Here is a 27,010-nt window from a genome sequence, read left to right as displayed (position 1 = left end):
AATCGAGTTGTGGCTTTTTTAGCCAATGACAGTCGAGACTCGGGCAAATCTCCAGGCACCGAGTCTCTGCTGCCGCCACCTAGTTGTAAATGGGAAATTTAAAATTTCAACAGGAACATGTTTGCGGCAGCCGTGAGGCTGGAGTGTTGTTGGTCGTTGATAAGTGTCGATTGGAACGTGTCAGCTTCGTTTTAAGCAAAATGAGTTCTTATATTTCAGCATGCTGGAGGAACTCAGCAGGCCAGGCAGCACCCACGGAGAAGTGAACAGTCGCCGTTTCGGGCCGAGACCCTTCGTCTGTGGGGGGCTGCCACCTAGAGGCCGGGCGCAGGGTTGCCCCGTGACCCGGCGCGCGCTTTCTCCGTTAGCGGGCGCGGGCGCGGGCGCGGCCCGTGGCCCGGCTTCGGCGATGGATTGGTGGCAGCTCGACCTCAGCCCCAAAGTGGTGGTCGCTGTCAGGAAAGGTCAGCTTTCGCGTTAATTTTTTAAAAACGAAATAGGATGCTAGAAATCTGAAGGCAAGAAAGGAGGTCTAATGGAGTAAATGAAACTCTTGATCTGGACTGTAGTTACTGCATGCACGATATTCCTCTAAAGCAAAATGATCTGTGACATTAACGTGATACAGTAAGGATAAAAATTGTGAATCAAAAGAGTACAGGTATCGATAGATGTTCATAAAACAATGTAAGTCTAGATGGTTAGTCTTTTTCTCAGGGTGAAAATATCAGAAACCTATGGACGTAGCTTTTAAGGTGGATGGGCGCGGGGAATTTAAAGGGGATTCGAGGCAAGGTTTTTCTACGTGGAGTGGTAGGTGTTGGGAACACATGATAGGCACGTAAACAGGCGGAGAATAGAGGATGTAGATCTTATGCAGCAGATATGCAGCTTAAATGTCCTGGTGCACAAGGGCCTGTTTCTGTGTTGAACTATTTTATGTTTGTATTCTTGAAATCCTGTTTAAATTACTTCTTGCCTTAAATTTATGCCCTCTTCTTTTTGATATCCCTACCATGAAAAATATCCCATTTATCTCTTTATAATCGTCACAAACAAGAGAAAATCTCCAGATGCTGGAAATTCAAGCAACACACACAAAATGCTTCAGGAACTCAGCAGGCCAGGCAGCATCTATGGAAAAGAATACAGTCGACATTTCCAGCAGAGAACCCTTGGGCAGGACTGAAGGGTCTTTATAATTGTGTTTTATTTCTTTCCGGTGACCCCCTTCTCCTCCCCACCTTTTTTCAAAGGAACACCAATCCAGCTTATCTAATCTCTCCCCATAACTATACCCCTCCATCCAGGCAGCAACATGGTTCATCACTGGAATCCCTGCAGCACAATCACATATTTCCAAATGGTAGTGACCAAAATGTCTTGCAATATACCAAATGTACAGTATTTTGTAAAATAGCAACATAACCTCCTAACTTTCATATTCTTTTTCCTGATTTATGAAGCCAAGCATGCCATACTCCATGACTCAATCTGCATGTGTTGCCACTTTTAGGGAACTATGAACTGAATACCAAGGTCTCTCCATGAATATTCCTTAGCTCCTTATCATTTACTGTGTACATCCTACCCCATTTGACTTACCAAAAAAAATCACCTCAAATTTGGGATTAAATTTTATCTGCCAATGCTCTCCCCATATTCCCATCTGGGCTATATCATTATCCATGATGCTTTCAACTTCCAATCACACTTCTTGCATCCAATTCATTAATACACATAAAAGCAACAAGTTCAAAGTAAATTTATGATCAAAGTACAAATACATAATGCTACGATAGCCTGAGAATTATTTTCTTACAGGCATTTACAGGAAAAATAAAAAAAATACAATGGAATCAACAAAAAATACAGAAAGACTGACAGACAAGTGTGTTCATGTGCAGATATAAAAAATAAATAATGCTAAGAACATGAGTGGTAAAAGTGTCCTTGACAGTGAGTCTGTGGGTCATAAAATCAGTTCAGAGTTGTAGTCAGTGAAGTTAACCGTGCTGGTTCAGGAGCGTGATGGTTATAGGGTAATAATTTCCTGAACCTTGTGGTGTGGGAAGGTAAAGCCTGAAAGCATAGCCTGGATGTTGGAGGTCTTTGATGATTTCTGCATTCTTGTGGCAGTATTGGTGGGGAGAGGTTTGTTTGTGATGGACTGTGCAGTATCCAACATTTTCTGTAGACATTTCAGTTCCTGGGCATTGGTGTTTCCATACCAGGCTGTGATGCAACCAGTTAGGAACCCTCTGCTGTGCATCTATAGAGATTTGTCAAAGTTTTTGGTGTCATGCTGAATCTGTGCAATCTTCTAAGAAAGTAGAGGTTCTGTCATGCCTTATCTGTGATGGAGTTTACGTGCCATCATATCCTCAGGTTTATTAATGCCAAGGAATTTTAAGCTACTGACCCTCTCCACCTCTGATCCCCTAATGAGGACTGGTTTATGAACCTTTAGCTTCTTCCCCTGTAGTCAATGATCAGCTCTTTGGTTTTCCTGGTGTTGACTGAGAGGTTGTTGTACCACTGATGAACCAGATTTTCAATCTCCCTCCTAAATGCCAATTTATCACTACCTTTGATTCAGACAATGTCAGCAAACTTAAATATGGAGTTGCAGCTGTAGTTATCCACACAACCATAGGCGTAATGAGTAAAGCAGGGTCTAAGCACACAGCCTCATGCACCTGTACTGTGGGGATTGTGGAAGAGATGTTGTTGCTAACTCATACTAACTGGGGTCTGCCAGTGAGGAAATTAAGGATTCAGTTGCACAGGGAGGTATCGAGACCCAGGTCTTGGAGCTTAATGATTAGTTTCAAGGGATTGAAAGTGTTGAATGCTGAGCTGTATTCAATGAAGAGCATCCAGGCCTAGGCACCTTCATTGGACAGGTGTTCTAGAGCTGATTGAACAGCCAATGAAACTGCATCTAAACCTCTTGTGATGAAGGCAAATTAGAGCAGATCCAGTTCACTCCTCGGTTAAATGTTGATATGCTTTATGGACAAGCTCTCAAAGCACCTCTACACGGTGGATGTAAGTGCTACTGGATGATAGTCATTGAAACAGGTTCTTGGGCACTGGTATGATTGAAGTCTGCTTAAAGCAGATGGGAGCCTCAGACTGCCAAAGTGAGAGGTTGAAGATGTCTAAACACTCCAGCTGGTTGATTAGCACAGGTTTTCAGTACTTGGCCAGATCCACTTTCTGGGCCAGATGAGTTTTGTGGGTTCACTCTCATGAAGGATGCTTGCATGTTGTTTCAGACACACAGATTACATGGTCATCCCAGGCTGTGGGAGATTCTTGAAGGTGCCTCCATGGTCTTTTGGTCAAAGTGAGCATAAAAGGTATTGAGCTAATCTGGGAACGCAATCTTGTTACCATTTATGTTGCTTTGCTTTGTAGGAGGTGATGTTATTCATGCCGTACCACACTTGTTGAGTGATTCAGGTTTAGTTTGGAATTGTCACTTTGCGAGTGAGATAGCCTTCCGGAGGTCGTACCTAGATCACCAGTTCTGAATGCCAACAAGTATCCCAGCACCAATTCTTGTGATACATCTCTGGTATGGACTTCCAAGCAGAAATGTACACCATTGCAATATGCCTCCTACCACCAAGCTAATTTTGGATCAAATAGGCCAACTCTCCTTTGATTCCATGTGCCATAAACTTTTCATAAACAGGTGACCATGTGGGAACTTGTCAGGTGCCTTACTAAAGTCCACATCATTAATATCTTTTACCCTGCCTTCATTAATCATTTTACTAATTTCCACAATAAAGTTCAACCAGTGTGGTTTGGGATTTTCTCTGCCTTTCCAAACGTATATAAATCCTATTTGTTAAGATTTTTCCAGTATTTTTCTGATGCAAGGTTCACTTGCCTGTAATTACTTGGTTTATCTCTGCTAGCATTATTAAATAAAAGAACAACTTTAGTTATCCTCCAGTCTTTCGGAACCTCACTTATAGCTAACAAAAGTGCAAAAGTCTCCATCTGGGTGCTCTCATTCTTAAATAAAAGAAGTATTTAATATATGGAAGCTTGTCAACTACAGGTCTGGAGCTAGGGTAATGGATTAGTCTAAATAGTTTTTTTTCAACTTGGCATGGAAAATTCACTTTAAATTTCTAATTATATTGGACTCACCACATCTGCAACATGTGGCTATTATATCTTTTATATCTAGAGCGAATAATAATACACTTCAAAAGAGTAGATTGTGGCCTGATTCATGGATAGGAATTCAGAAATTCTGCTAACTTTTAAAATAGTTTTTTTAAAGCACACCAGCTCAGAATGTGTTTCCAAAAATATGCCTTTTTTAATATAAATATATTTTAGGGAATCACCCCTGAAAGCTTCTGAAGGAAAGTGATGGGTTTGAGGCACTGTGGGACAAACATATTTTTACACATACAATTTTTTATTATCTAGTCAAATTTATTCAGTTCAGAATTCTGTGCAAGTATAATCTCTGAACATGTTGATAGTGTGCTATAAAATAAACATTTTAAAATATTTTACTTAAACTGAATGAAAACAGTACAATGTATGCCTGTGTTAAGGCAGTTTAGAAATTCACTCTTACAGAACTTGTGAAGAAAAAAATAACAAAAAAAATAACATTTGTAAAAAAAAAAAATCAAAGGTTCACATTTTCTAGGAATGCAACCCCTCCATAATGTGTGGTTGTACTGCAGATTTTAATTTGGATAGTTTTGTCTATTATTGATTTATGATTTGCAGTGCCTTTTATAAATACTTTTTTTTAACCCTGCAGCAAACTTTCATTCAATGAAAGAGATCTTGAAGTTGTCAGGACCAGATCTGCAACGGCTCACTAAACTGTCCAATCGTGATGTGCATTATTTGCATAAAACTGTTGCTGCGGCTATAAAGAGTGATCCAGTGGTAACAGGTACGTAAAAAATGTGCCTCAAAATCTTTGTAGGATTGAAATAAAATATTAATAAGACCTACATTCAACATTATATTTATTTGAAATATATATTTCAGTCATTTATTTCTATCTTATCCATATAATTCATATAAAACTGCTAAGCAACAATCTGCTTTTTAAAGTTTGGCTATCATTTTATGAATGTACCTTCATTCAGAGACTAGCGAGAGCTGCTCCAGAACTTGGCTATGAGATTGTTTTTCTCTAATAAGAAATTATCAAAAGGAGTTAAAGATTTTAATGGTGCTCCAGCAGTTTGACAGAATTTGTACATGAAATACTGAAGCAAAGTTGAGGCAATTTACAAATGGTAATTAGTCTTCTAGCCAGCATGTCTTTGAAATGTAAGAGGAAAACTGCACTTGGGAACTCGTACACGTTTAAGGAGAACATCCAAACTCAACAATATAGTGCTGGTCATTCAAACTCTGAGGCAACAACATTCCCTGCTGTTCCTCCATGTTGCACTGCTTGGACACAGCCAGTGTATGTGGAATTATACTCTGTAAAGGTCAATATATTCAAACATAAGATGGGAAGATGGAAAGAAATGAGGATGAAACAATCTTATTAAATAAAACTTGAGAATTTTTTGTTACTATTGAATTTGTGGAGTAGACTCCCTGAGGGGGAAAAATGTATACATTCACTTTAGAATTGAGGACTACCAAAATACTGGAAGTACCAATATTTCCAGAAGTACGGGCTAGAGGTTTATTAAATACTTCATAGTAGACTTTGGTCTATGTGATTCTAAAATTGGAAGAAATTGACCTAGATGTTTGAAGTAGCAAACTGATGGACATGAGATAGGATAAATAACCTGGATTATTTATTATTAACCAGGCTATCAAAAACTTCATTGCATATTGGATATTGTGGTTTCCTGATCTACTCAAGCCAAATGATTTCTCCAAGTTAATTCATTCTTTCTTAAATAGAGGAATTTGGAAGCACAAGTAAAGAAATATTACCTAGTGAGCTGATTTCTCAACCTTCCTCACCTACCCAATACATTAAGTACTTTTCTATCTTTTCTTTTGGTCAGGAAATAGAAATAACAAGGAAGTATATAATAATACATCTGTTATATATTATTCATTCTCCAGCCCTTCAGATATACAATGGACAGTGTCCTTTTCCAACTCAGAATCAAAGACTTAGTATGGGTTGCCCAGTACTGGACTTGCTACTAGGAGGTGGAATTCCATTAATGGGGATTACGGAAATTGTTGGAGAGAGTTCATCAGGGAAGACTCAGATCTGCATGCAGCTGTGTTTGTCTGTACAGTTCCCATGTAATTATGGTGGACAAGAATCAGGTAAACATTGTTTTAGATGTGATTTATTCTTCTACAAGTTGAATAAATGTGTTAAATAAGGCAAAAGTAAGAACCGGTAAATCTTCTTGCTGGGATGTAAAGGATCAAAAAGGAAAGCTCTTAGTTCAGGTAAAAGAATTTTAATTTGGATACTGTAATTGTTACAAAGGAGCTTGAGCTGAAATGTAACTTTCTTCCACAGTTGCTTCATTATTTTGAGCTTTCCCAGTTTCTTTTAATTTTTGTTACTTTATAGATCTGTTGTAATTGCTTTATTAGATCTTCAATATACATAATTATTTTTGAAGTAGTTCTTGGAGTTATTTAGTTAATTATCCATCTCATTTGTAATTGAATGATTGTGGTATAATTCTTGTGCGGTAGAAGAGATCTTGCTCTAAAATATGGTACCTTAAACTAAAATACTCTTTGTAGACTTAATTCAAAGGCATTCAATCGTGAAAAAAAATAATAAGGATAATTTTTATGATCTGCTGCTAGTATTCATCTTCAATTTTTCAAAATATGACATGAGAAAAAGAATTTGGCTGTTATGCTGTAAAACTTAGCCAGAAGTCAGGTTGATTAAACTTTTTAAAAACTTCTTTATGCTTATAGAACAATCAGCATACCTAAATATCTAAAATATTTCTAGACACTCAAAAAAATTAAATTACTGTGTCAGTTAATAACAAATCTTTTAAAGCAACCATATTCTTGTCCAATGGTTATTCAATTCTTACCTTCCATATATTTTGAGGGGGAAATGACTCCTGTGGCTCCATGAGTATGATACAAAATTTTCCAGTGAAATTACATTGTAAAAGTAGGGTATTTAGTCAAAGAATCCACACTTGAACTGAACTTGCCCTGAGTCTGTATTAAAATGCATTTAAACAATTACTGTCAGTACAAGACTCTTCTGATCACTGGAACAGAAAATGATGCTACTTTACATTTTTTATTAAATTCAATTGATTTAATCAAACATTGTAAATTCTACATTCCTATATATGAATATTCTCAATCTTTGTTTGCTTCTCTTTTCTTTCACTTTTTCTTATGTTATTGGGAATTTTTTGGATCCAGAAATCTGTTTTCTCCCCCTCCAACCCTTTGAACTTTTTGATCTCTTATCCTTCTAGGTGCCGTGTATATTTGTACAGAAGATACATTTCCAAATAAACGTTTGCAGCAATTGATTGCCTTTCAGCCTGTGTTAAGAGCTGATGTACCTGCTGATGTTGTCAACAATATTAAGTTTGGTAGTAACATCTTTATTGAACATGTTGCAGATGTGGTGAGTCCAATATGCACAAGTGAGTTATATTTCACGTGCAAAGCTAAAATTCGTACAGGGATTAACATGATACTAATTAAGGTTGAAGATGCTTAATACTATAAGCAATAAAGGACATATATGATATGCCAGATGTTAATACTAAGGAAATGAATAAGTGTCCAAATTTAAAAATTATTAAAAAGAGTGTAGTTGATATAAGTACCGTAGATTCCGGATTTTAAGCCGCTACTTTTTTCCCACATTTTGAACAGCTTTGAACTCTGCGGCCTTTAATACAGAGCGGCTAATGCATTATTTTTTTCATGCCGCCAAAAACATTTTGCCTCGTAACAGTAGACCAATAAAATTGATGAGTAGTTCACAGAGGTCCAATGAAATTGTACAATAAATCAAGCACACTTTCACAATTAAATTATTGTAAATCAGTCATTTGTACTCACCCTCATCAACATGGAAAACACTCGAAGAAAAGCATTGTGCTGCCTTTATGGCAGTTATTTAGTTTATAATATTTTCGCTTAGTAATTCATTTTCTAGTTAAAGTTAGAAGAGTTTTAACTATATTTGTTTTCTGTACTACATCGCGGGATGCTATGACGTCACACCCGGTTTCGCCGCGTCTTGTGGGAAAAATGCCGTTTGCGATAAACGGGACGACGGGGGCGAGCGGCGGAGCGGCATTACGCGAGCGGCATTGGATCTGAGCGAACGCTGCTTTTAAGTTAAAGGCGATCAATAACTTTTCCTGGTAGGCTGCAGTATATATATTTTTTACCAGTCGTTAGGAGATATTGGAATGTTGTTCAGTAAAAAAGTATACGCAACGTATATTTAAAAGTAGCCGCATTACAGGCACGGTTCGAAAAAAAGCATTTGCAATATGTATTTGTTTATGTTACCATATGGATTTAATTAAAAGTTAAAAAATCCTCACGTGTAATATCTTTCTGTGTAAATATCTCATATTACAACGTGGGACACCTGCGGCCGAAAATCCGGTGTGGCCTAAAATCCGGTGCGGCCTGTACAAGTAAAAAATTGATTTTATTTCTAAAATTAGAGCCAGCGGCTTTTAATCAGGTGCGCTCTGTAGTCCGGAATCTACGGTAAATCTTTTGGATTTTTAAATTGTATTTTCAGGGAGAAAATACTATGCAAGTGCTCAAAAGTGCTTACATTCAGAATGTCATTCTCAGTTAACGAAACCAAGTCTGCATTAATCTTTAAATTAAGTCAACTGAAATATTTGAGATACGTATTTCATAAACTTCAATCATTTACCTTGAAGTGTACAGTCATGTAAACAATTCAGCTTCTGCTACAGTCTTAGATTTCCCCTTGTGTCACAAACTATCCCAGTTTACTGGGATAGCCTTTCATGGTTCCCATTGATTTTGTTGCCTGGATTTACTATGATTTGCAATTTCCTTAGTAAATTTGGAGTTAATGGTGAAGTGTTGTACTTGTGTGTTAATACCTACAAGTTCAGGATTACTGTACATGAATACATTTCTGAACTTTACGGCAGCCACTTTCTAGGATTTCTATGATTATGTTCCAGTGCTGCACACATCATTGATTTAATAACTTTGATAGATGGTTGAACCAGATTTTGTGAATCAACTGTCCATTGTACTTTATCCTCTTGACTTATGGGTGGGCTGGTTCTCATGCTTATTATATTGAGTAGTTAAAGGTTGCAGGAAGCCCCATCTTTATAAAGGGGCATACAATGAGGATATGGATCCAATCACTCAATATCACTTGAAAATATACATTACCGTAGATTCCGGACTACAGAGCGCACCTGATTAAAAGCCGCTGGCTCTAATTTTAGAAATAAAATCAATTTTTTACTTGTACAGGCCGCACCGGATTTTAGGCCACACCGGATTTTCGGCCGCAGGTGTCCCACGTTGTAATATGAGATATTTACACAGAAAGATATTACACGTGAGGATTTTTTAACTTTTAATTAAATCCATATGGTAACATAAACAAATACATATTGCAAATGCTTTTTTTCGAACCGTGCCTGTAACGCGGCTACTTTTAAATATACGTTGCGTATACTTTTTTACTGAACAACATTCCAATATCTCCTAACGACTGGTAAAAAATATATATACTGCAGCCTACCAGGAAAAGTTATTGATCGCCTTTAACTTAAAAGCAGCGTTCGCTCAGATCCTAATGCCGCTCGCCCCCGCCGTCCCGTTTATCGCAAACGGCATTTTTCCCACAAGACGCGGCGAAACCGGGTGTGACGTCATAGTATCCCGCGATGTAGTACAGAAAACAAATATAGTTAAAACTCTTCTAACTTTAACTAGAAAATGAATTACTAAGCGAAAATATTATAAACTAAATAACTGCCATAAAGGCAGCACAATGCTTTTCTTCGAGTGTTTTCCATGTTGATGAGGGTGAGTACAAATGACTGATTTACAATAATTTAATTGTGAAAGTGCGCTTGATTTATCGTACAATTTCATTGGACCTCTGTGAACTACTCATCAATTTTATTGGTCTACTGTTACAAGGCAAAATGTTTTTGGCGGCATGAAAAAAATAATGCATTAGCCGCTCTGTATTAAAGGCCGCAGAGTTCAAAGCTGTTCAAAATGTGGGAAAAAAGTAGCGGCTTATAATCCGACATCTACGGTAATATGTAGGCAACTTTTAAATTGGAGATGAATACAGGAAATTCACTACTCATTGAAACAATTTGGCCCTTTAGAATGTAATTGATAACTCAATGTATTTTTATCACTAAAATATTATTATTTGACAGAATGCTCACTAGTTTGTATTGGAGTAGTCAAGATTGGTGATAATGTAGAGTGTAAAGATCCAGTTCCCTTAAGAATTCTCATGTTAAAAGTTGAATTATGAATGTTTGATTTTTCTTGTATACATTAAATACTAACACTGTTATCCATGAAACATTGATTTAGAGATAATTAAATGCCTGCATTTTATTTTTGGTTTTGTAGGAATCATTCAATCACTGTCTTAGTAAAAGATTACCAATATTACTGTCACGTGGTTTGATACGCCTAGTGGTGATTGATTCCATTGCAGCTTTATTCAGATGTGAATATGGAGCCAGTAATTCCATTGCAAAAGCCAGACGTCTTCAGGAGTTTGGTGCCATGCTCCACCATCTCAGCCACAGGTTTACCAGCCCAGTCATCTGTGTTAACCAGGTATGACTTTCCAAATTAACACAATGCGTTGATCTTTGAATACATTGAATTTTGGAATTCTTAACTACTCTAAATCTTCAATCTACACTTTGTAGAATGACAAAAGCAAACTATATATAAGTTTACCACTACTTCCAATTTGTATACTATTCTGAACATTTATTTAATGCTGTTGGGTTTGGAATTCCCTCACTATCATTGTAGAAGCATCTTCCTTGGAGTGATTACAGCAGTTAAACAATCTTCAAACAACCAATGCCTATCTTGCCAATATTTCCCATATTTCAAATTTAAAAAGAGAACCCCCAAATGCACAAAGCAATAAATTATTTGTTGATATAGAGCATGTATTTTATGAAGAACATGTTCTAGTATTCTGAATTTTTTTCAGACAAAATGGTTGTAGTCAAATGTACACTGAACACTAAAGTACTGTTATTAGTCTATGGCTTATGAGGTTATCGTGTACTGTTAATCCATACTAAAGATTGACTTCATGTTTTTAATTTAATGCCAAGGTATTTTGAAGCCAGTAATTTTGGGTCAAGAAAATGAAATGTGAAAGCATTTTTAAAAACCTAGTCCTGAACTTGTCAGGAGGATTTACTGAACATAGTTACTTTTTTTTTCCCTAAAAGAGTAAAGGGTGCTGCTTTCTCCATATGCAGGTCCTTTCTGACAGTTCTCTTGCTATCACTCATGATCCTGAAAAGGGTATATCATATAGAAAATGTGTATTTTTTAAATTTGCAGTAGATATCAAATTACAGCCTGCAACAAATTACAGAAGACCATGAGCAAACTTGGAGAGTGGGCAAATACCTAACAAATCAAGTTCAATACAAATTGCTAGGAAAAGCGGGGAGGTCACTTTATTACTTCAAAGTGAAAATCTAAGTGGAGTAATGGAACAAAGGGATCTCAGAGCACAAGCACATCAAAGTTGCACTATAGATTAATTACCACGGCCAATTTTCTTTCAAGGAAAAAAAAGCAAGAATTAGATAGAATTGGATACAATTAGAGAGTTAAAGCTGATTTATACTTGTGCATACGGGCTATACCATAGCTCTGATTTTCACTTCTGTGTCGGCTCTACACCGTAGCGAGCATGCGTTAGTGTGCACCAAAGCGCTAGTTGGCGGTGGGATTTCTATGCCACTGAGTTTCTTCCTGAGTGACATGGATGAGGAAACATCTTCGCATGTCGGCAGGTAGATCTGACGATTTGGTTCATCTATTTTGCATCGGTGTACAGACATGGTGGAGAAGAAGCAACCGGAAATATGTAGGAGGAAATATGATGTACCAAGTGGACCAATCACAGTTGTTGCGGTCTGCGTCGCCACGACACGAGTTACTTTTTTTGGGAGGTGCACGTCACCCTACGGTGTAGGGTACTGCGTAGGATACACAGTACCTATGGCGTAGATGTGACGCACAAGTATAAATCAGCCTTTACACATGAAATCTTCATTAGATTACACTGAGTACTGTATACAGTTCTGCTTGTCATATTGCAAAAAAGAGATAAAAACCACAGGATAGATTTCATAGAACATAAGAGATCTGCAGCACATTACAGGCCCTTCAGCCCACAATGCTGTGCTGACCATGTAACCTACTTTAGAAACTGCCTAGAATTCCCCTACTGCATAGCAGTCTATTTTTCTAAGCTCCATGTACCTATCTAAGAGTCTCTTAAAAGATCCTTTTGTATCCACCTCTACCACTGTTGCTGGCAGTGTATTTCATGTGCCCACCACTGTCTGTGTGGAAAAACTTATCTTTGTCATCCTCCTTGTCAAGGGTGGGGGGTGATTACTTTTTATAGGCACTGTATATCTAATTTAGAAGGATGTGAGGTAACTGGACTGGGTTCATCAATTTAAGACAGAAGAAGTGGATTTTTTCCCCCTGGATGAGGAAGCAGACTCTTTAAATGTTTGTAAAGTAAAGGTAGATTGATGCTTAGTAAGCTAAGTGGTGAAAGATAACCATTGGTAGACAGGAATATGGAGGTTACAACTTGGTCGGCTATAGTGGAGTAGGCTTGAAGGACCAAATGGCCTCCTAGTTTGTATGTTTTTAATGCAAATGTTCATAATATATGTGTATATTTAAGCCAGTGGTATTAGTGATTTAATTAAAACTAAAGTGATCTTCTGTACTTTTCTTGCAGGTAGCAGATGCAGTAAGTGATTCTCATTTGGCTCAGAATCAGTTAGGGCAAGTATAATTTATTTTGTCTATTCATTTGCATTTAAATAATAAATTATTTTGTACCATGAAACGTAACCATAAGAATCAAAATGAAATAGTTCAAGTTTATTGTCCTCTGACCCATATACAACCAAACAAAATGTTTCTCCAGACCACAGTGCACCACAACACACTGCACATAAAACAAAATATTACCATAAATAAGTTAATAAAATATAATTAAATAGAGGTGAAGTGGTAAGTAGATGTACATATTTGCATTATTTTTAAAGGTAGTGATAAAAATTACCAAAATAGTGGAATACTAGAAATCCTTGGCAGGTCTCGTAACATCTGTGAAAGGAAAAACAGAATTAAATATTTCCAGTTAAGATTTCATCAGAACAAGATATTGTAGTTCCATTTCTGGAGGAATAGAATCCAAATTTGCAGAACAACTGAAGCCTAGGTTAGACCATAGATTGCGTTGAGTTATTTTACCAAATGATATGAGTATTGGATAAAGCACAAGGAAAAGATTACATTGATATCAAAAGGAATAGAAAGCAATTGTTAAGCAGACAAACAGTTGGGACTCTTTGAAAGAAGAGCCCTACTGGTAATACTAACCACAAGGAATTCTGCAGGTGCTGGAAATCCAGAGCAACTCTCATAAAATGCTTGAGGAACTCAGCAGGTCAGGCAGCATCAATGGAAGCTAATAAACATTTGATGTTTCAAGCCAAGACTGTTCTTCAGGAAAGGAAGGAGGAAGACACCATAATAAAAAGGTGTGTGTGGGTGGGTGGGGGGGGGGGGGAAGAAAGACTAGCTAGAAGGTTTTAGGTGAAACCATATGGGTGGGAAAGATAAAGGGCTGGCAAAGAGGGAATCTGGTGGGAGAGGAGAGTGGACCATAAGAGAAAGGAAGGAGGGGCACTGTGGGAGGTGATAGGCAGGTGAGGAGAAGATATGAGGCAAAGTGGGGAATAAAAGAAGGAAAGGAGAGGGGGGGGGAAATTACCAGAAGGAGAAATCAAAGTTCATGCCATCAGGTTGGAGGATGCCTAGACAGAATATGAAGTGTTGCTTCTTTACCCTGAGATTTGCCTCATTGTGGCAAAAGCCATGGACCAATATATCAGAACAGGAATGGGGATAGGAATTAAAATGGTTGGCCATGTGGCAGATGGAGCATAAGTGTTCGACAGTGCGTGTTGCTACTGGTAATCCAACAGGTTTGTATGTTTGTATAGCAGAGGGAACTCAAAATAAGAGGTCTTTACTATGAATTGCTAATAAATACAATTTGCAAAAATCCAAACTGCTTTTCAGTAATAAGAATATGTAATTTGTTACTATATTGAGGTGTTTGAACTGCTGACATAAATGCACTTGGGCACAAATTTAAATGCAAGAAAAGGAAATAGAGAAGTTGTGTCAAAAGGGCAAAGTTATGACAGTTATGGGAAATTTCAACTTGCAGGTATATTGGGAAAATCAGGTTGGTAATGGATCTCGAAAGTGAATATGCTGAATGCCTACAAGATGGCTTATTAAGAGCAGTTTGTCATTGAGCCTAGGAGGGGATCTGATATATTGGATTGGATGTTATGAACAGGAGGTGATTAGAGAGCTTAAGGTAAGGAACCCTTAGGAGGCAGTGATCACAATATGATTGAGTTCAACTTGAAATTTGATAGGGAGAAAATATTGTCTGATGTAGCAGAATTACAATGTAAAGGAAATTACAGTGGTATCACAGCGTAGTTGGCCAAAGTAAATTGGAAGGAGATGCTGGCAGGGACAAAGCAGAGCAGCAATAGCTTGAATTTCTGGGAAAAAATGAGGAAGGTGCAGGATAAATGTATTCCAGAAATAAGGAAATACACAAATGGCAAAATAGTACAACCGTGGCTGACCAGGGAGGTCAAAGAGCAAAAGAGTGCATACAACAAAGCAAAAATTAGAAGATAGAGGATTGGGAAGATTTTTTAAAAACTACAGAAAGCAACTAAAAGAATCATTAGAAGGGAAAAAGATGAAATATGAAAGTAAGCTAGCAAACAATATCAAGGTAGATAGAAAAAGCTTTATCAAGCACATAAAAGAGAGATGAGTGGAATTAGGACCACTAGAAAATGAAGTCGGAGAAATAATAACAGAGATAAGGAGATGGCAGATGAACTAAATAAGTATTTTGCATCAGACACTAGCAATGTGCCGGGTGTTGAGAGTGCGAGGGAAGAGAAGTGAGTGTAGTTACTATTACAAGGGAGAAGGTGCTCAAAAAGCTGAAAGACGTAAAGCTGCACAAGTCAGTCGAACCAGATGAACTGCACCTTAGGGTTCTGAAAGAGGTAGCGGTAGAGATTGTTGAGGCATTCATAATAATGTTTCAAGAATCATTGGACTCTGGCATGGTTTCAGAGGACTGGAAAATTGCAAATGTCACTCCACTCTAAGAAATAGGGAGACAGCAGAAAGGAAATTGTCGACCATTTAGCTTGATCTCAGTGGTTGGGAAGATGTTGGAAACAGTTAAACAGAAACATAGAAAGTAGGTGCAGGAGTAGGCCATTCGGCCCTTTGAGCCTGCACCGCCATTCAGTATGATCATGGCTGATCATCCAACTCAGAACCCTGTACCTGCTTTCTCTCCATACCCCCTGATCCCTTTAGCCACAAGGGCCATATCTAACTTCCTCTTAAATATAGCCAATGAACCGGCCTCAACTGTTTCCTGTGGCAGAGAATTCCACAGATTCACCACTCTCTGTGTGAAGAAGTTTTTCCTCATCTCGGTCCTAAAAGGCTTCCCCTTTATCCTTAAACTGTGACCCCTCGTTCTGGACATCCCCAACATCAGAAACAATCTTCCTGCATCTAGCCAGTCCAATCCCTTTAGAATTTTATACATTTCAATAAGATCCCCCCTCAATCTTCTAAATTCCAGTGAGTATAAGCCTAGTCGATCCAGTCTTTCTTCATATGAAAGTCCTGCCATCCCAGGAATCAATCTGGTGAACCTTCTCTGTACTCCCTCTATGGCAAGAATGTCTTTCCTCAGATTAGGGGACCAAAACTGCACACAATATTCTAGGTGCGGTCTCACCAAGGCCTTGTACAACTGCAGTAGAACCTCCCTGCTCCTGCACTCAAATCCTTTTGCTATGAATGCCAACATACCATTTGCCTTTTTCACCGCCTGCTGTACCTGCATGCCCACCTTCAATGACTGGTGTACAATGACACCCAGGTCTTGTTGCATCTCCCCTTTTCCTAATCGGCCACCGTTCAGATAATAATCTGTTTTCCTGTTCTTGCAACCAAAGTGGATAACCTCACATTTATCTACATTAAATTGCATCTGCCATGAATTTGCCCACTCACCTAACCTATCCAAGTCACCCTGCATCCTCTTAGCATCCTCCTCACAGCTAACAGTGCCACCCAGCTTTGTGTCATCCGCAAACTTGGAGATGCTGCATTTAATTCCCTTGTCTAAATCATTAATATATATTGTAAACAACTGGGGTCCCAGCACTGAGCCTTGCGGTACCCCACTAGTCACTGCCTGCCATTCTGAAAAGGTCCTGTTTACTCCCACTCTTTGCTTCCTGTCTGCCAACCAACTCTCTATCCACATCAATACCATACCCCCAATACCATGTGCTTTAAGTTTGCACACTAAATTCCTGTGGGAGACCTTGTCGAAAGCCTTTTGAAAATCTAAATATACCACATCCACTGGCTCTCCCCTATCCACTCTACTAGTTACATCTTCAAAAATTCTATAAGATTCGTCAGACATGATTTTCCTTTCACAAATCCATGCTGACTTTGTCCGATGATTTCATCGCTTTCCAAATGTGCTGTTATCACATCTTTGATAACCGACTCTAGCTGCTAGCATGTCAGACTAACCGGTCTATAATTCCCCAGTTTTCCTCTCCCTCCTTTTTTAAAAAGTGGGGTTACATTAGCCACCCTCCAATCCTCAGGAACAATTCACCTGTTTCTGACTGTAAGGGACCTACATTTGTCTTGACCAATCTTTTTCTTTTCACATATCTATAAAAGCTTTGTTAAGGATAAGCTTATGGAAAACTTGGTGAAACTCGACAAGGTTGGACAAAGTCAACATGGTTTCCTTAAGGGAAAATCTTGCTTGATAAACTTGTTGGAATTCTTTGAGGAGATTACAAGTAGGATCAATAAAGGGGATGAGCAAGTGGCAATTAGTTCTCTTCTGGTAGGCTGTGACTAGTGATGTTCTGTTGGTGTTGGGGCCACTTCCTTTTATGCTGTATATCAATGATTTAGATGATGGAATAGATGGCTTTGTTGTCAGGTTTGTATATGATGTGAAGATTGCTGGAGGGGCAGGTAGTGTTGAGGGGACAGGAAGGTAGCAGAAGGACTTGGATAGATTAGGAGAATGGGCAAGAAAATGGCAAATGAAATACAGTGTTGGAAAACACATGGTCATGCACTTTGGTAGAAGAAATAAATGTGCAGACTGTTTTCTAAACAGAGAAAATCCAAAATTCTGAGATGCAAAGGGACTTAGGAGTCCTTGTGCAGAACACCCTAAGGGTTAACTTGCAGGTTGAGTCAGTGGTGAGGAAGGCAAATGCATGTTAGCATTCATTTCAAGAGGTCTAGAATACAAGGGCAGGTGTGCAAGGTGTGCTTTATAGGACACTTGTGAGGCCTCACTTTGTGTATTGCGAACAGTTTGGGGCTCCTTATCTAAGAAAAGATGTGCTGGCATTGGAGAGGGTTCGGGGAGGTTCACGATGATTCTGGGAATGAAAGGGTTATCATATGAGGAACATTTGATAGCTCTGGGACTGTACCCGCTGGAATTTAGAAGGATGAATGGGTAAACTCATTGAAACCTTTGAATGTTGAAAGGCATAGATAGAGTAGATGTGGAAAGGATGCTTCTCATGGTGGGGGAGTCTAGGACAAGAGGGCACAGCATCAGGATAGAGGGGTGTCCATTTAAAACTGAGATGGGGCAAAATTTCTTTAGCCAGAGGGTGATGAATTTGTGGAATTTATTACCATGCAACTGTGGAAGCCAGGTCGTTGGGTGTATTTAAGGCAGAGTTTGATAGGCTCTCAATTGGCCTTGGCATCAAAGGCTACGGGGAGAAGCTAGAGGGTGGGGCTGGGGTGGGGGTGGGTGGAGAAGGATCAGCCATGACTGAATGGCAGAGCAGAATTGATGGGACGAATAGCTTTATTTTATACCTCTGTCTTATGGTCTTATGAAATGGAGTGTATGTGAACAATGATAGAGTAAGATTTGTTTGCTGCACAATATATCACCATTACCTGTTAGAGCAGGATGTTTATTTCTATGAAAATAAAATTCTTAAGTGTCAAACGTCCAGGTTGTCTATTTAGAACAGAGATGAGGAATTTATTTTTAGCCGGAGCGTGGTGAATCTGTGGAATTCATTGTTACAGACGGCTGTGAAGGCCAAGTCGTTGAGTATATTTAAAGCGGAGGTTGGTAGATTCTTGATTAGTCAGAGTGCCAAAGGTTATGGGAAGAAGGCAGAAGAATGTGGTTGAGAGGGATAATAAATCAGCCATGATCGAATGGCAGAGCTGACTTGATTGGCTGACTGGCATAATTCTGCTCCTTTGTCTCCTATGTCTATGATCATATGGCCTAAACTCTAGATCTCCTTGTTAAAGTTGGCCAGTTGCAGTAATTAATAACTGGTGTTTACTAAATTTTATCACAGAATGGCTCTCGGAATTGGAATTGTATAGTTGTTTTTGTAATTTAGAACAGAGTTAAATATTGAAATAGTGTCAGCTACAAAATGCTATGAAATGAGACAACGGCTGATTAACTATAATTCAAAAATATTGGTGTGATTCATGAAAATGCTATGAAAGTAAATTAATCTTATTCAGAATACTGGCTCAGTTTCCAAACTTGCATGGCTGCAATTTATCCAACATCTTAAAAGCAGAACAGGTATATGGAGATGGAGGAATTTTGGAGCTGAGAACATAATCTTGGAATTTGGTGCTCAGAGTACCACCAGACTCAAGGACAGCTTCTATCCCACTCTTACCAGACACTTGAATGGTCCTCTTGTATAATAAGATGGACTTTTGACCTCACAATCTACCTTGTTATGATCTCAACTTTATCATTTACCTGCACTGTACTTTTTGATAGCTTTTTCAATTTATTCTGCGTTGTTATTGTTTTACCTTATTCTACCTCAATGCACTGTGTAATGATTTAATCTATGAATAGTATGCAAGATGAGATTTTCACTGATTCTTGGTACATGCTGACCTCACTATAAAGCAGGGGAGTGGGGACGACTGGAAAGATCGGATCAGCTCGTGATTGAATGGTGGAGCAGACTCGATGGGCCGAATGGCCTACTTCTGCTCCTATATTTTATGGTCTTATGTGAATATACTAAACCAATACCAATATTTGCCAGAGGTGCAATGATTCAAATGAGCAGTGCATTAGGGAATGGTACTGGAGGAGGATAGTTTTCAACAGTTATAGTGCTTATATGAACACTATGTGCAGATTGTTGCAAGGATTCCTTGAAAGAGCTATTATTTTACAAATGTGGTACCGTATGTAAATATTATGGTATCCTTTTTGTTTTCCAGCATATTGGACAGAAAAGTGTTACCAGCTCTAGGTTTGACCTGGTCAAATCAGCTCTTGATGAGGTTAATGGTTAGTCGAACACAAATCTACATAGAAGACAAGCTTCCTGATGGCAATGTTTGTGACTCAAATACTGGGACAGTTCTACGAAGAATGGAAATTATTTTTGCCCCTCATCTTCCCCAAACATTCTGCAACTATATAATCAGTAAAGAAGGTGTAAGGGGAATGAAAGGAACTGAAGTATAACCAAGGCTGGACCTAACCTTTTTTCTCCCACTGCAATATTTTTCTTGTCATTGCATTTCCAATAAGGTTAACTCCATCATCAACCTCCCTCCATGTCAGAATGATGTAGTATTTCAACATAATTTTATAATAATTTGTGGTGATTTTATTAACACAATTACTAATGTTTACATTACCTATAGCTGTTTATATTTGTGATCCTGCCTTTATTTTTCAAAATCACTGTTTTCTAAAAGCTGGCTGGTCCAGACATCCTCAAATTCTCTTGTTCATTTGAATGATTATTTTCAAAATAATTCACAGCTATAACCAAAATAATTTGGCAGTCTAAGGCTGTCACAACTTATAGCTTTGCTGCATTTTATTTAATTCTGCAAATAAAACTTTTAACAGGAACAAAATAGTGAGCAGATTTTTAAAAAGGATCTTCTGAATATGTATCAAATTTTTGTTGACTTCATTAAGTTTCTCTGCTTCAGTAATTGTACTTTTAGAAATTAATACTGCTGATACTGTCATTGTAAAATTACAAGTTATTCAACTGAAATGTCTCTTGTGCCTAAGAGGTTAAACCAAGTATTTTTTTAAGACTAATGACAAGTAATTCTTGTAGTTGAACTGTGGCAATGAATCACAGCCTGTTAATTGGCAAATGTTATAATCATTCTGGCATGGCTAGTAGATAGCAAGAAAATTCATTGTTTATATGAAATAAGTTCAAGTTGACAAGTGTTCCTTGTTATTAAAAAGTGTAATTATTTTGCAATTTATAAACCTCTGCTTCACTTAGAAACCTAATTTCTACAATGTAGATTGTGAATTTATAATAAAATATTTTTCTATGATTTTAAATGATTCGAATGGCAGAAAAACATTGTCATGGAATCAACACCATTGAGTGAAGGGAGAAAATACTACAAGGAACAATAAAAGGGCTGTTGTGCTTTATTATAGCTGCCCAAAGGAATGAAAAGAACAAATGTGTCAGCAAATTTGAGGTGAGAGTAAATTATGGTGGTAGAAATGGATTTCAATTAACTTGAATTTGAAAGAATCAATGTTAGATGTGGTAAAACATAAAAGATTTTTAAAAATCAGTATTCAGCAAGTTCAACAAGAGGCAGAGAAGTTTTTTGATGAATACATACTTGATGGTGGGTATGGTCATGGAGGGCGAAAAGGCTATTTCTGTTCTATGTGACTCTGTGAAAACAGCAGAACAAAAGAGGATTCTGGAAGACCCAGTAAGTCACAGCAGGTGTTCAGTTCCTCACACTTATGCTCTCATCCCCTCTCCTTCTACCACAGCAAGGATGGAGTTCCCCTTGCACTTGCTTTCCACTTAACCAGACTCCATATTTAATGGATCATGTTACATACTTTAAGTGAGATGCATGCTCCCCTCCATTCACCACACAGCTTTCCAGAGGGTGGTTCCTTTGCAACTCCCTGGTTCTTTCACCTCACCAACACCTGGTCCTCTATCGTGGCACCTTTCGTGCAACCTATTCTTGGCCTCTTCCGCTGTTCCAACAAGCCCAAAGTAAGCTTGAGCAAGAGAAGTGGGTTTCAACTAATCTAAGATTGACTAGGAAAGAATTGTAGTTCAACATAACGAAAAGTCACAGAATTCCTAAAATGAATTAAAGAGAATTTTCGTTTTAACTGATATGCAGCAAATGAGTTGGTTCAGCATCCTCAGATACTTGATGATTAACATCTTCCACCTCAGCACAGTGCAGCTTTTGGAACATAATATTAAAGTCAACAAATCAAAATAACCAACCTTTCTAATTCTGTTGGACGGTCTAACCTTTAAGGCTAATTCCGTCTCTCCAGAAATGGTGCTTGGACTGCTTGGTATCCAGGAACAGCTGCAATGTTAGTTTGTTCTTCTCTTGTCACTGTTCTCATTGTCCTGTACTTGTACCTCCTCTAGACAGATCACTTGTACTTAACCGGCCTTCAACAACCTCTTTCTGTTAACAGCAACACCATCTGTGCTGTCATCTTTATTGATCTCCACTCTATCACCAACATTTACTTTGTTTTCTCCATTCCTATTTCTCTGCAATACCAACCATGTTTGTTTCCTAACTTTTGAGTTCTGAACGATCATCAGCCCAAAATGTTGACTGTTTCTCTCCTCACAGATCTACAAAATTTTCTTTTCTGATTTCCAGCATCAGTTTTGTTTTTGAATATTGAGTGAACACTTGATTCTTATTCCCTTCCTTTTTATGTATGCTATAGATTAGGTTAAATACAAATCCTATCCTACTTTAAACCTTAAATATTTTTCTATTTTCCAACTGAACTTTTTAAAGCCTAGACATTAACATGAAAATAATCTACAGAACAATGATACCATGATACAGTTTTTACTCTTGAGTAGTATGGAGTTAAACTGAACAATTCAAAATGCTATTCAGGATGTGATTCAAGATCCTGTACTGGATCCTTTTTTTCAAGTATATTTTCCTCATCCACCTTTTAATCTCTTCCCATGACAAAGCCTTGATGTCACTACCTCCATGTCCTTCTTGGTGAATACCAGTGCAAAGTTTCCCATTATATACATCTTTATTTCCGATTGATCAGTTTCTATTGACATATCTATAGAAGCTTAAAGTTCAGTTTTACGTTCCCTGCAAACTTACTCTGATATTTTTTATTTTGTTTAGTAACTTGTTTGTTCTTTGCTGAATTTCAAACCGTTCCCAGGCTGCAGTTTGAGGTTTTTTTTGGACCAATTTGTATGTCATCTTGGATCTAATGCTGTCTCTGACTTCTCTAGTTAGCCACATTTCGGCCATCCTCTGCTCTGTTGTTGCACCTGATAGGGATGGACAATTGTTAAATTCATCCAAGGGCTTCTTAAATACTTGGCATTGCTGATCTGTCAACCCCATAAGTAACATTGCACAATCTAAGAAAACTGTTGCCCAATTATTGTTTCCTTTATTTAGATTCAGAACCCTAGTCTTAATTATGCCACTTTGTCTTAGTAAGCTATCATACTGTGATTGCTTCTCCTCAAGGGGCATTATACAACATGACTGCTAATTTATCTTTTCTTATTACACAATACCCTGTCTAGGTTGGACTGCTCTCTTTGGTTCCTTACCTATTGATACAGAAAGTCATCCAAGAATTCTTCCTTGCTGGTATTGTCTCTAATGTTGATTCTACAGAAGGTGAAAGCCAGGATGCTCTAGCGGGTGAACACGTGGCTGAGGAACTGGTGTACGGGGCAGGGTTTCAGATTTCAGGATCTTTGGGACCTCTTCTGGGGCAGGTGGGACCTGTACAAGAAAGAAAGGTTACACCTGAACTACAAGGGGACCAATATCCTTGCAGGGAGGTTTTTTAGTGCTGTTGAGGAGGGGTTAAACTAGATTTGCAGGGAGATGGGAACCAGAGTGACAGAGCAGATAGTGGAGCAGGGGTGAAAATAAATGATGTTAGAAGTTCTTGCAAAGTTAGAATAGAAGGGTTGTGTGTGGTGGTAATAATCTTCTGAGGTGTGTCTATTTCAATGCGAGGAGTATTGTGGGGAAGGCAGTCGAGCTGAGGGCATGGATTGACACATGGAATTATGACATTATAGCTGTTAGTGAAACTTGGCTACAGGAGGGGCAGGACTGGCAGCTTAATGTTCCAGGATTTAGATGTTTCAGATGTGATAGAGGCAGAGGGATGAAGGGTGGGTGGGGGTGGCATTGCTAGTGAAGGAAAATGTTCTGGCAGGACAGATTAGCAGGCTTGTCTACTGAGGCCTTGTGGGTGGAGCTAAGAAACAGGAAAGGTATGACCACATTAATGGAGTTGTATTATAGACCACCCAATAGTCAGTGAGAATTGGAGGAGCAAATCTGCAGAGAGATAGCAGACAACTATAGGAAACAAAGTTGTGATAGTAGGGGATTTTAATTTTCCTCATATTGATTGGGACTCCCATACTGTTAAAGATCTAGACGGGTTATAGTTTGTAAAATGTGTTCAGGAAAGTTTCCTATAACAATATATAGAGGTACCGACTAAAGAGGATGTACTATTAGATCTCCTATTAGGAAACAAGTTAGAACAGATGACAAAAGAGTGTGTAGGGGAACACTTTGGTTCCAGTGATCATAACACCATTAGTTTCAACTTGATCATGGATAAAGATAGATCTGGTCATCGGGTTGAGGTTCTAAACTGGAAAAAGGCCAAATTTGAAGAAATGAGAAAGGATCAAAAAAGTGTGGATTAGGACAGGTTGTTCTCTGGCAAGGATGTGATTGGTAAGTGGAAGGCCTTCAAAAGAGAAATTTTGAGAGTGCAGAGTTTGTATGTTCCTGTCAGGATTAAAGGCAAAGTGAATAAGAATAAGGAACCTTGGTTCTCCAGGGATATTGGAACTCTGATAAAGAAGAGAGAGATGTATAACATGTATAGGCAACAGGGAGCAAATAAGGTGCTTGAGAATTATAAAAAGTGCAAAAAAATACTTAAGAAATCAGGAGGGCTAAATGAAGACTTGAGGTTGCTTTGGCAGTCAAGGTAAAGGATAACCCTAAGAGCTTCTATAGGTACATTAACAGCAAAAGGATAGTAAGGGATAAAATTGGTCCTCGTGAAGATCAGAGTGGTCGGCTATGTATGGAACCAAAAGAAATGGGGGAGATCTTAAATGAGTTTTTTGCATCTGTATTTACTAAGGAAACTGGTATGGAGTCTATGAAAATAAAGCAAACAAGTAGTGAGGTCATGGAACCTATACAGGTTGAGGAGGAGGTGCATGCTATCTTGAGGCAAATCAGAGTAGATAAATCACCAAAACCTGACGGTATTCCCTCGGACCTTGGAGGAGACAAGTGTTGAAATTGCAGGGGCCCTGACAGATATATTTAAAATAACGGTATCTATGGATGAGGTGCGGGAGGGTTGGAGGGTAGCTCATGTTGTTCCGTTGTTTAAAAAAGGCTCTAAGAGTAATCCAGGAAATTATATGCTGGTAAATTTGATGTCTGTAGTAGGTAAATTATTGGAGTACTAAGAGATAGGATCTACAAGTATTTGGATAGACAGGGGGTTATTAGGGAGAGTCAACATGGCTTTGTGCATGGTAGGTCATGTTTAACCAATCTATTAGAGTTTTTCAAGAAGGTTACCAGGAAAGTGGATGAAGGGAAGGCAGTGGATGTTGTCTACATGGACTTCAGTAAGGCCTTTGACAAGGTCCTGCATGGGAGGTTAGTTAGGAAGATTCAGTCACTAGGTATACATGGTGAGGTAGTAAATTGGATTAGACATTGGCTCAATGGGAGATGCCAGAGGGTGGTAGTGGAGGATTGCTTCTCTGAGTGGAGGCCTGTATCTAGTGGCATGCCACAGGGATCAGTGCTGGGTCCATTGTTATTTGTCATCTATATCAATGATCTGGATGATAATGTGGTAAATTGGATGATGATACAAAGATTGGAGGTGTAGTGGACAGTGAGGAAGGTTTTCAAAGCTTGCAGACGGATTTTAACCAGCTGGAAAAATGGCAGATGGAGTTTAATGCTGACAAGTGAGAGGTATTGCACTTTGGAAGGACAAACCAAGGTAAAACATACAAGGTAAATGGTAGGACACTGAGGAGTGCAGTAGAACAGAGGGATCTGGGAATAGAGATACATAATTCCCTAAAAGTGGCTTCACAGGTAGTATCGTAAAGAGAGCTTTTGGTACATTGGCCTTTTTAAATATTGAGTATAAAAGTTGGAATGTCATGCTGAGGTTGTATAAGACATTGGTGAGGCCGAATTTGGAGTATTGTGTGCAGTTTTGGTCACCTAATTACAAGGATATTAATAAGGTTAAAAGAGTGCAGAGAAGGTTTACAAGGATGTTGCTGGGACTTGAGAAACTGAGTTACAGAGAAAGGTTGAATAGGTTAGGACTTTATCCCCTGGAGTGTAGAAGAATGAGGAAAGATTTGATAGAGGTATATAAAATTATGATGGGTATAGACAGAGTGAATGCAAGCAGGCTTTTTCCACTGAGGCTAGGGGAGAAAAAAAAGAGGACATGGGTTAAGGGTGAAGGGGGGAAAATTTAAAGGGAACTGGGGGGGGGGCTTCATCACACAGAGAGTGGTGGGAGTGTGGAATGAGCTGCCAGATGAAGTGGTCAATGCAGGCTCACTTTTAACATTTAAGGGAAAAACTTGGACAGGTACATGGATGAGAGGGGTATGGAGGGATATGGTCCAAGTGCAGGTCAGTGGGACTATGCAGAAAAATGGTTTGGTAGAGCCAAGAAGGGCCAAAGGGCCTGTTTCTGTGCTGTAATGTTCTACGGTATGGAAAAGCGTAAGCAGTCGGTGTTTTGGGCCAAGACCCTTCCAAATGTCACCAGGAATCTTTGCCAGTATATTTTCTATCACCGCCGTAGGATGTGCCATGTATAATTTGCTGGATTGTCCTTGGCGTCCTTTTTAAACAAAGCCAACATTGGCTGTTCCCTAGTCTTCTAGGGCCTCACCAGTGTGAGGACTATTTTATAACAGTTAACTGAGGTGCTAACAAACATCTTAATGACTAATGTCCAGTGGCACTGACCTCAACAATGAAGAAGTGCTTTGAGCATCCAGAAGGGTCTCTGCCTGAAACATTGACTCTTTACTCTCTTCTATAGATGTGCCTGACCTGTTGAGTTCCTCCAGCATTTTCTGTGTTGCTTTGGATTTCCAGCATCTGCAGATTTTTTTCGTGTTTGTGGTACCATTGTTAAACACATCTATGTCAGGGTAAATCAGAAGCTCAGTTTTGGACAAAGCCAAGAGATTGCACAGCTGCCTTCAGATGGGGGATACAAGTCTGGGCTCTCAGTTCAGCAAAAGCTGCACTTTCCCATGCCATCAGAAAGGCATAAAGGGGATTATTCACAGAGAATATACAAACATTTCCATGACACCTGACTGTGGACTTCAGGAAGGGTAAGACGAGGGAATACAAACTAATTCTCATCGAGGGATCAGAAGTGGAGAGGGTGAGCAATTTCAAGTCCCTGGGTGCCAAGATATGAGGATCTAACCTGGTC

General features: G+C 38.7%; 1 protein-coding gene across 2 annotated transcripts; it reads left to right on the top strand.

The window, feature by feature from the left end:
* The first annotated feature begins 49 nt into the window (after window positions 1–49).
* xrcc3 (X-ray repair complementing defective repair in Chinese hamster cells 3) lies at window positions 50–20,791 on the top strand. Of its 2 annotated transcripts, none has more exons than XM_073039756.1 (7): window positions 50–464; window positions 4,805–4,942; window positions 6,094–6,306; window positions 7,452–7,625; window positions 10,694–10,818; window positions 13,001–13,047; window positions 19,690–20,791. In XM_073039756.1, exons 1-7 carry the CDS (start codon window positions 221–223, stop codon window positions 19,937–19,939), a joined length of 1,191 nt encoding a protein of 396 aa, XP_072895857.1. In that variant the 5' UTR covers window positions 50–220; the 3' UTR covers window positions 19,940–20,791. The 2 variants fall into 2 exon arrangements, with proteins under 2 accessions (XP_072895857.1, XP_072895856.1); XM_073039755.1 differs by having other exon boundaries at window positions 51–464; window positions 7,452–7,606; window positions 10,606–10,818.
* The last annotated feature ends 6,219 nt before the right edge of the window (window positions 20,792–27,010 follow it).

The sequence above is a fragment of the Hemitrygon akajei genome, chromosome 3 (genome assembly GCF_048418815.1).
Source record: "Hemitrygon akajei chromosome 3, sHemAka1.3, whole genome shotgun sequence".
In the NCBI taxonomy this organism is placed as follows: Eukaryota; Metazoa; Chordata; class Chondrichthyes; order Myliobatiformes; family Dasyatidae; genus Hemitrygon; species Hemitrygon akajei.
Note: the sequence above shows the minus strand (reverse complement) of the source record. Positions and strands in the feature narration are given on the sequence as shown.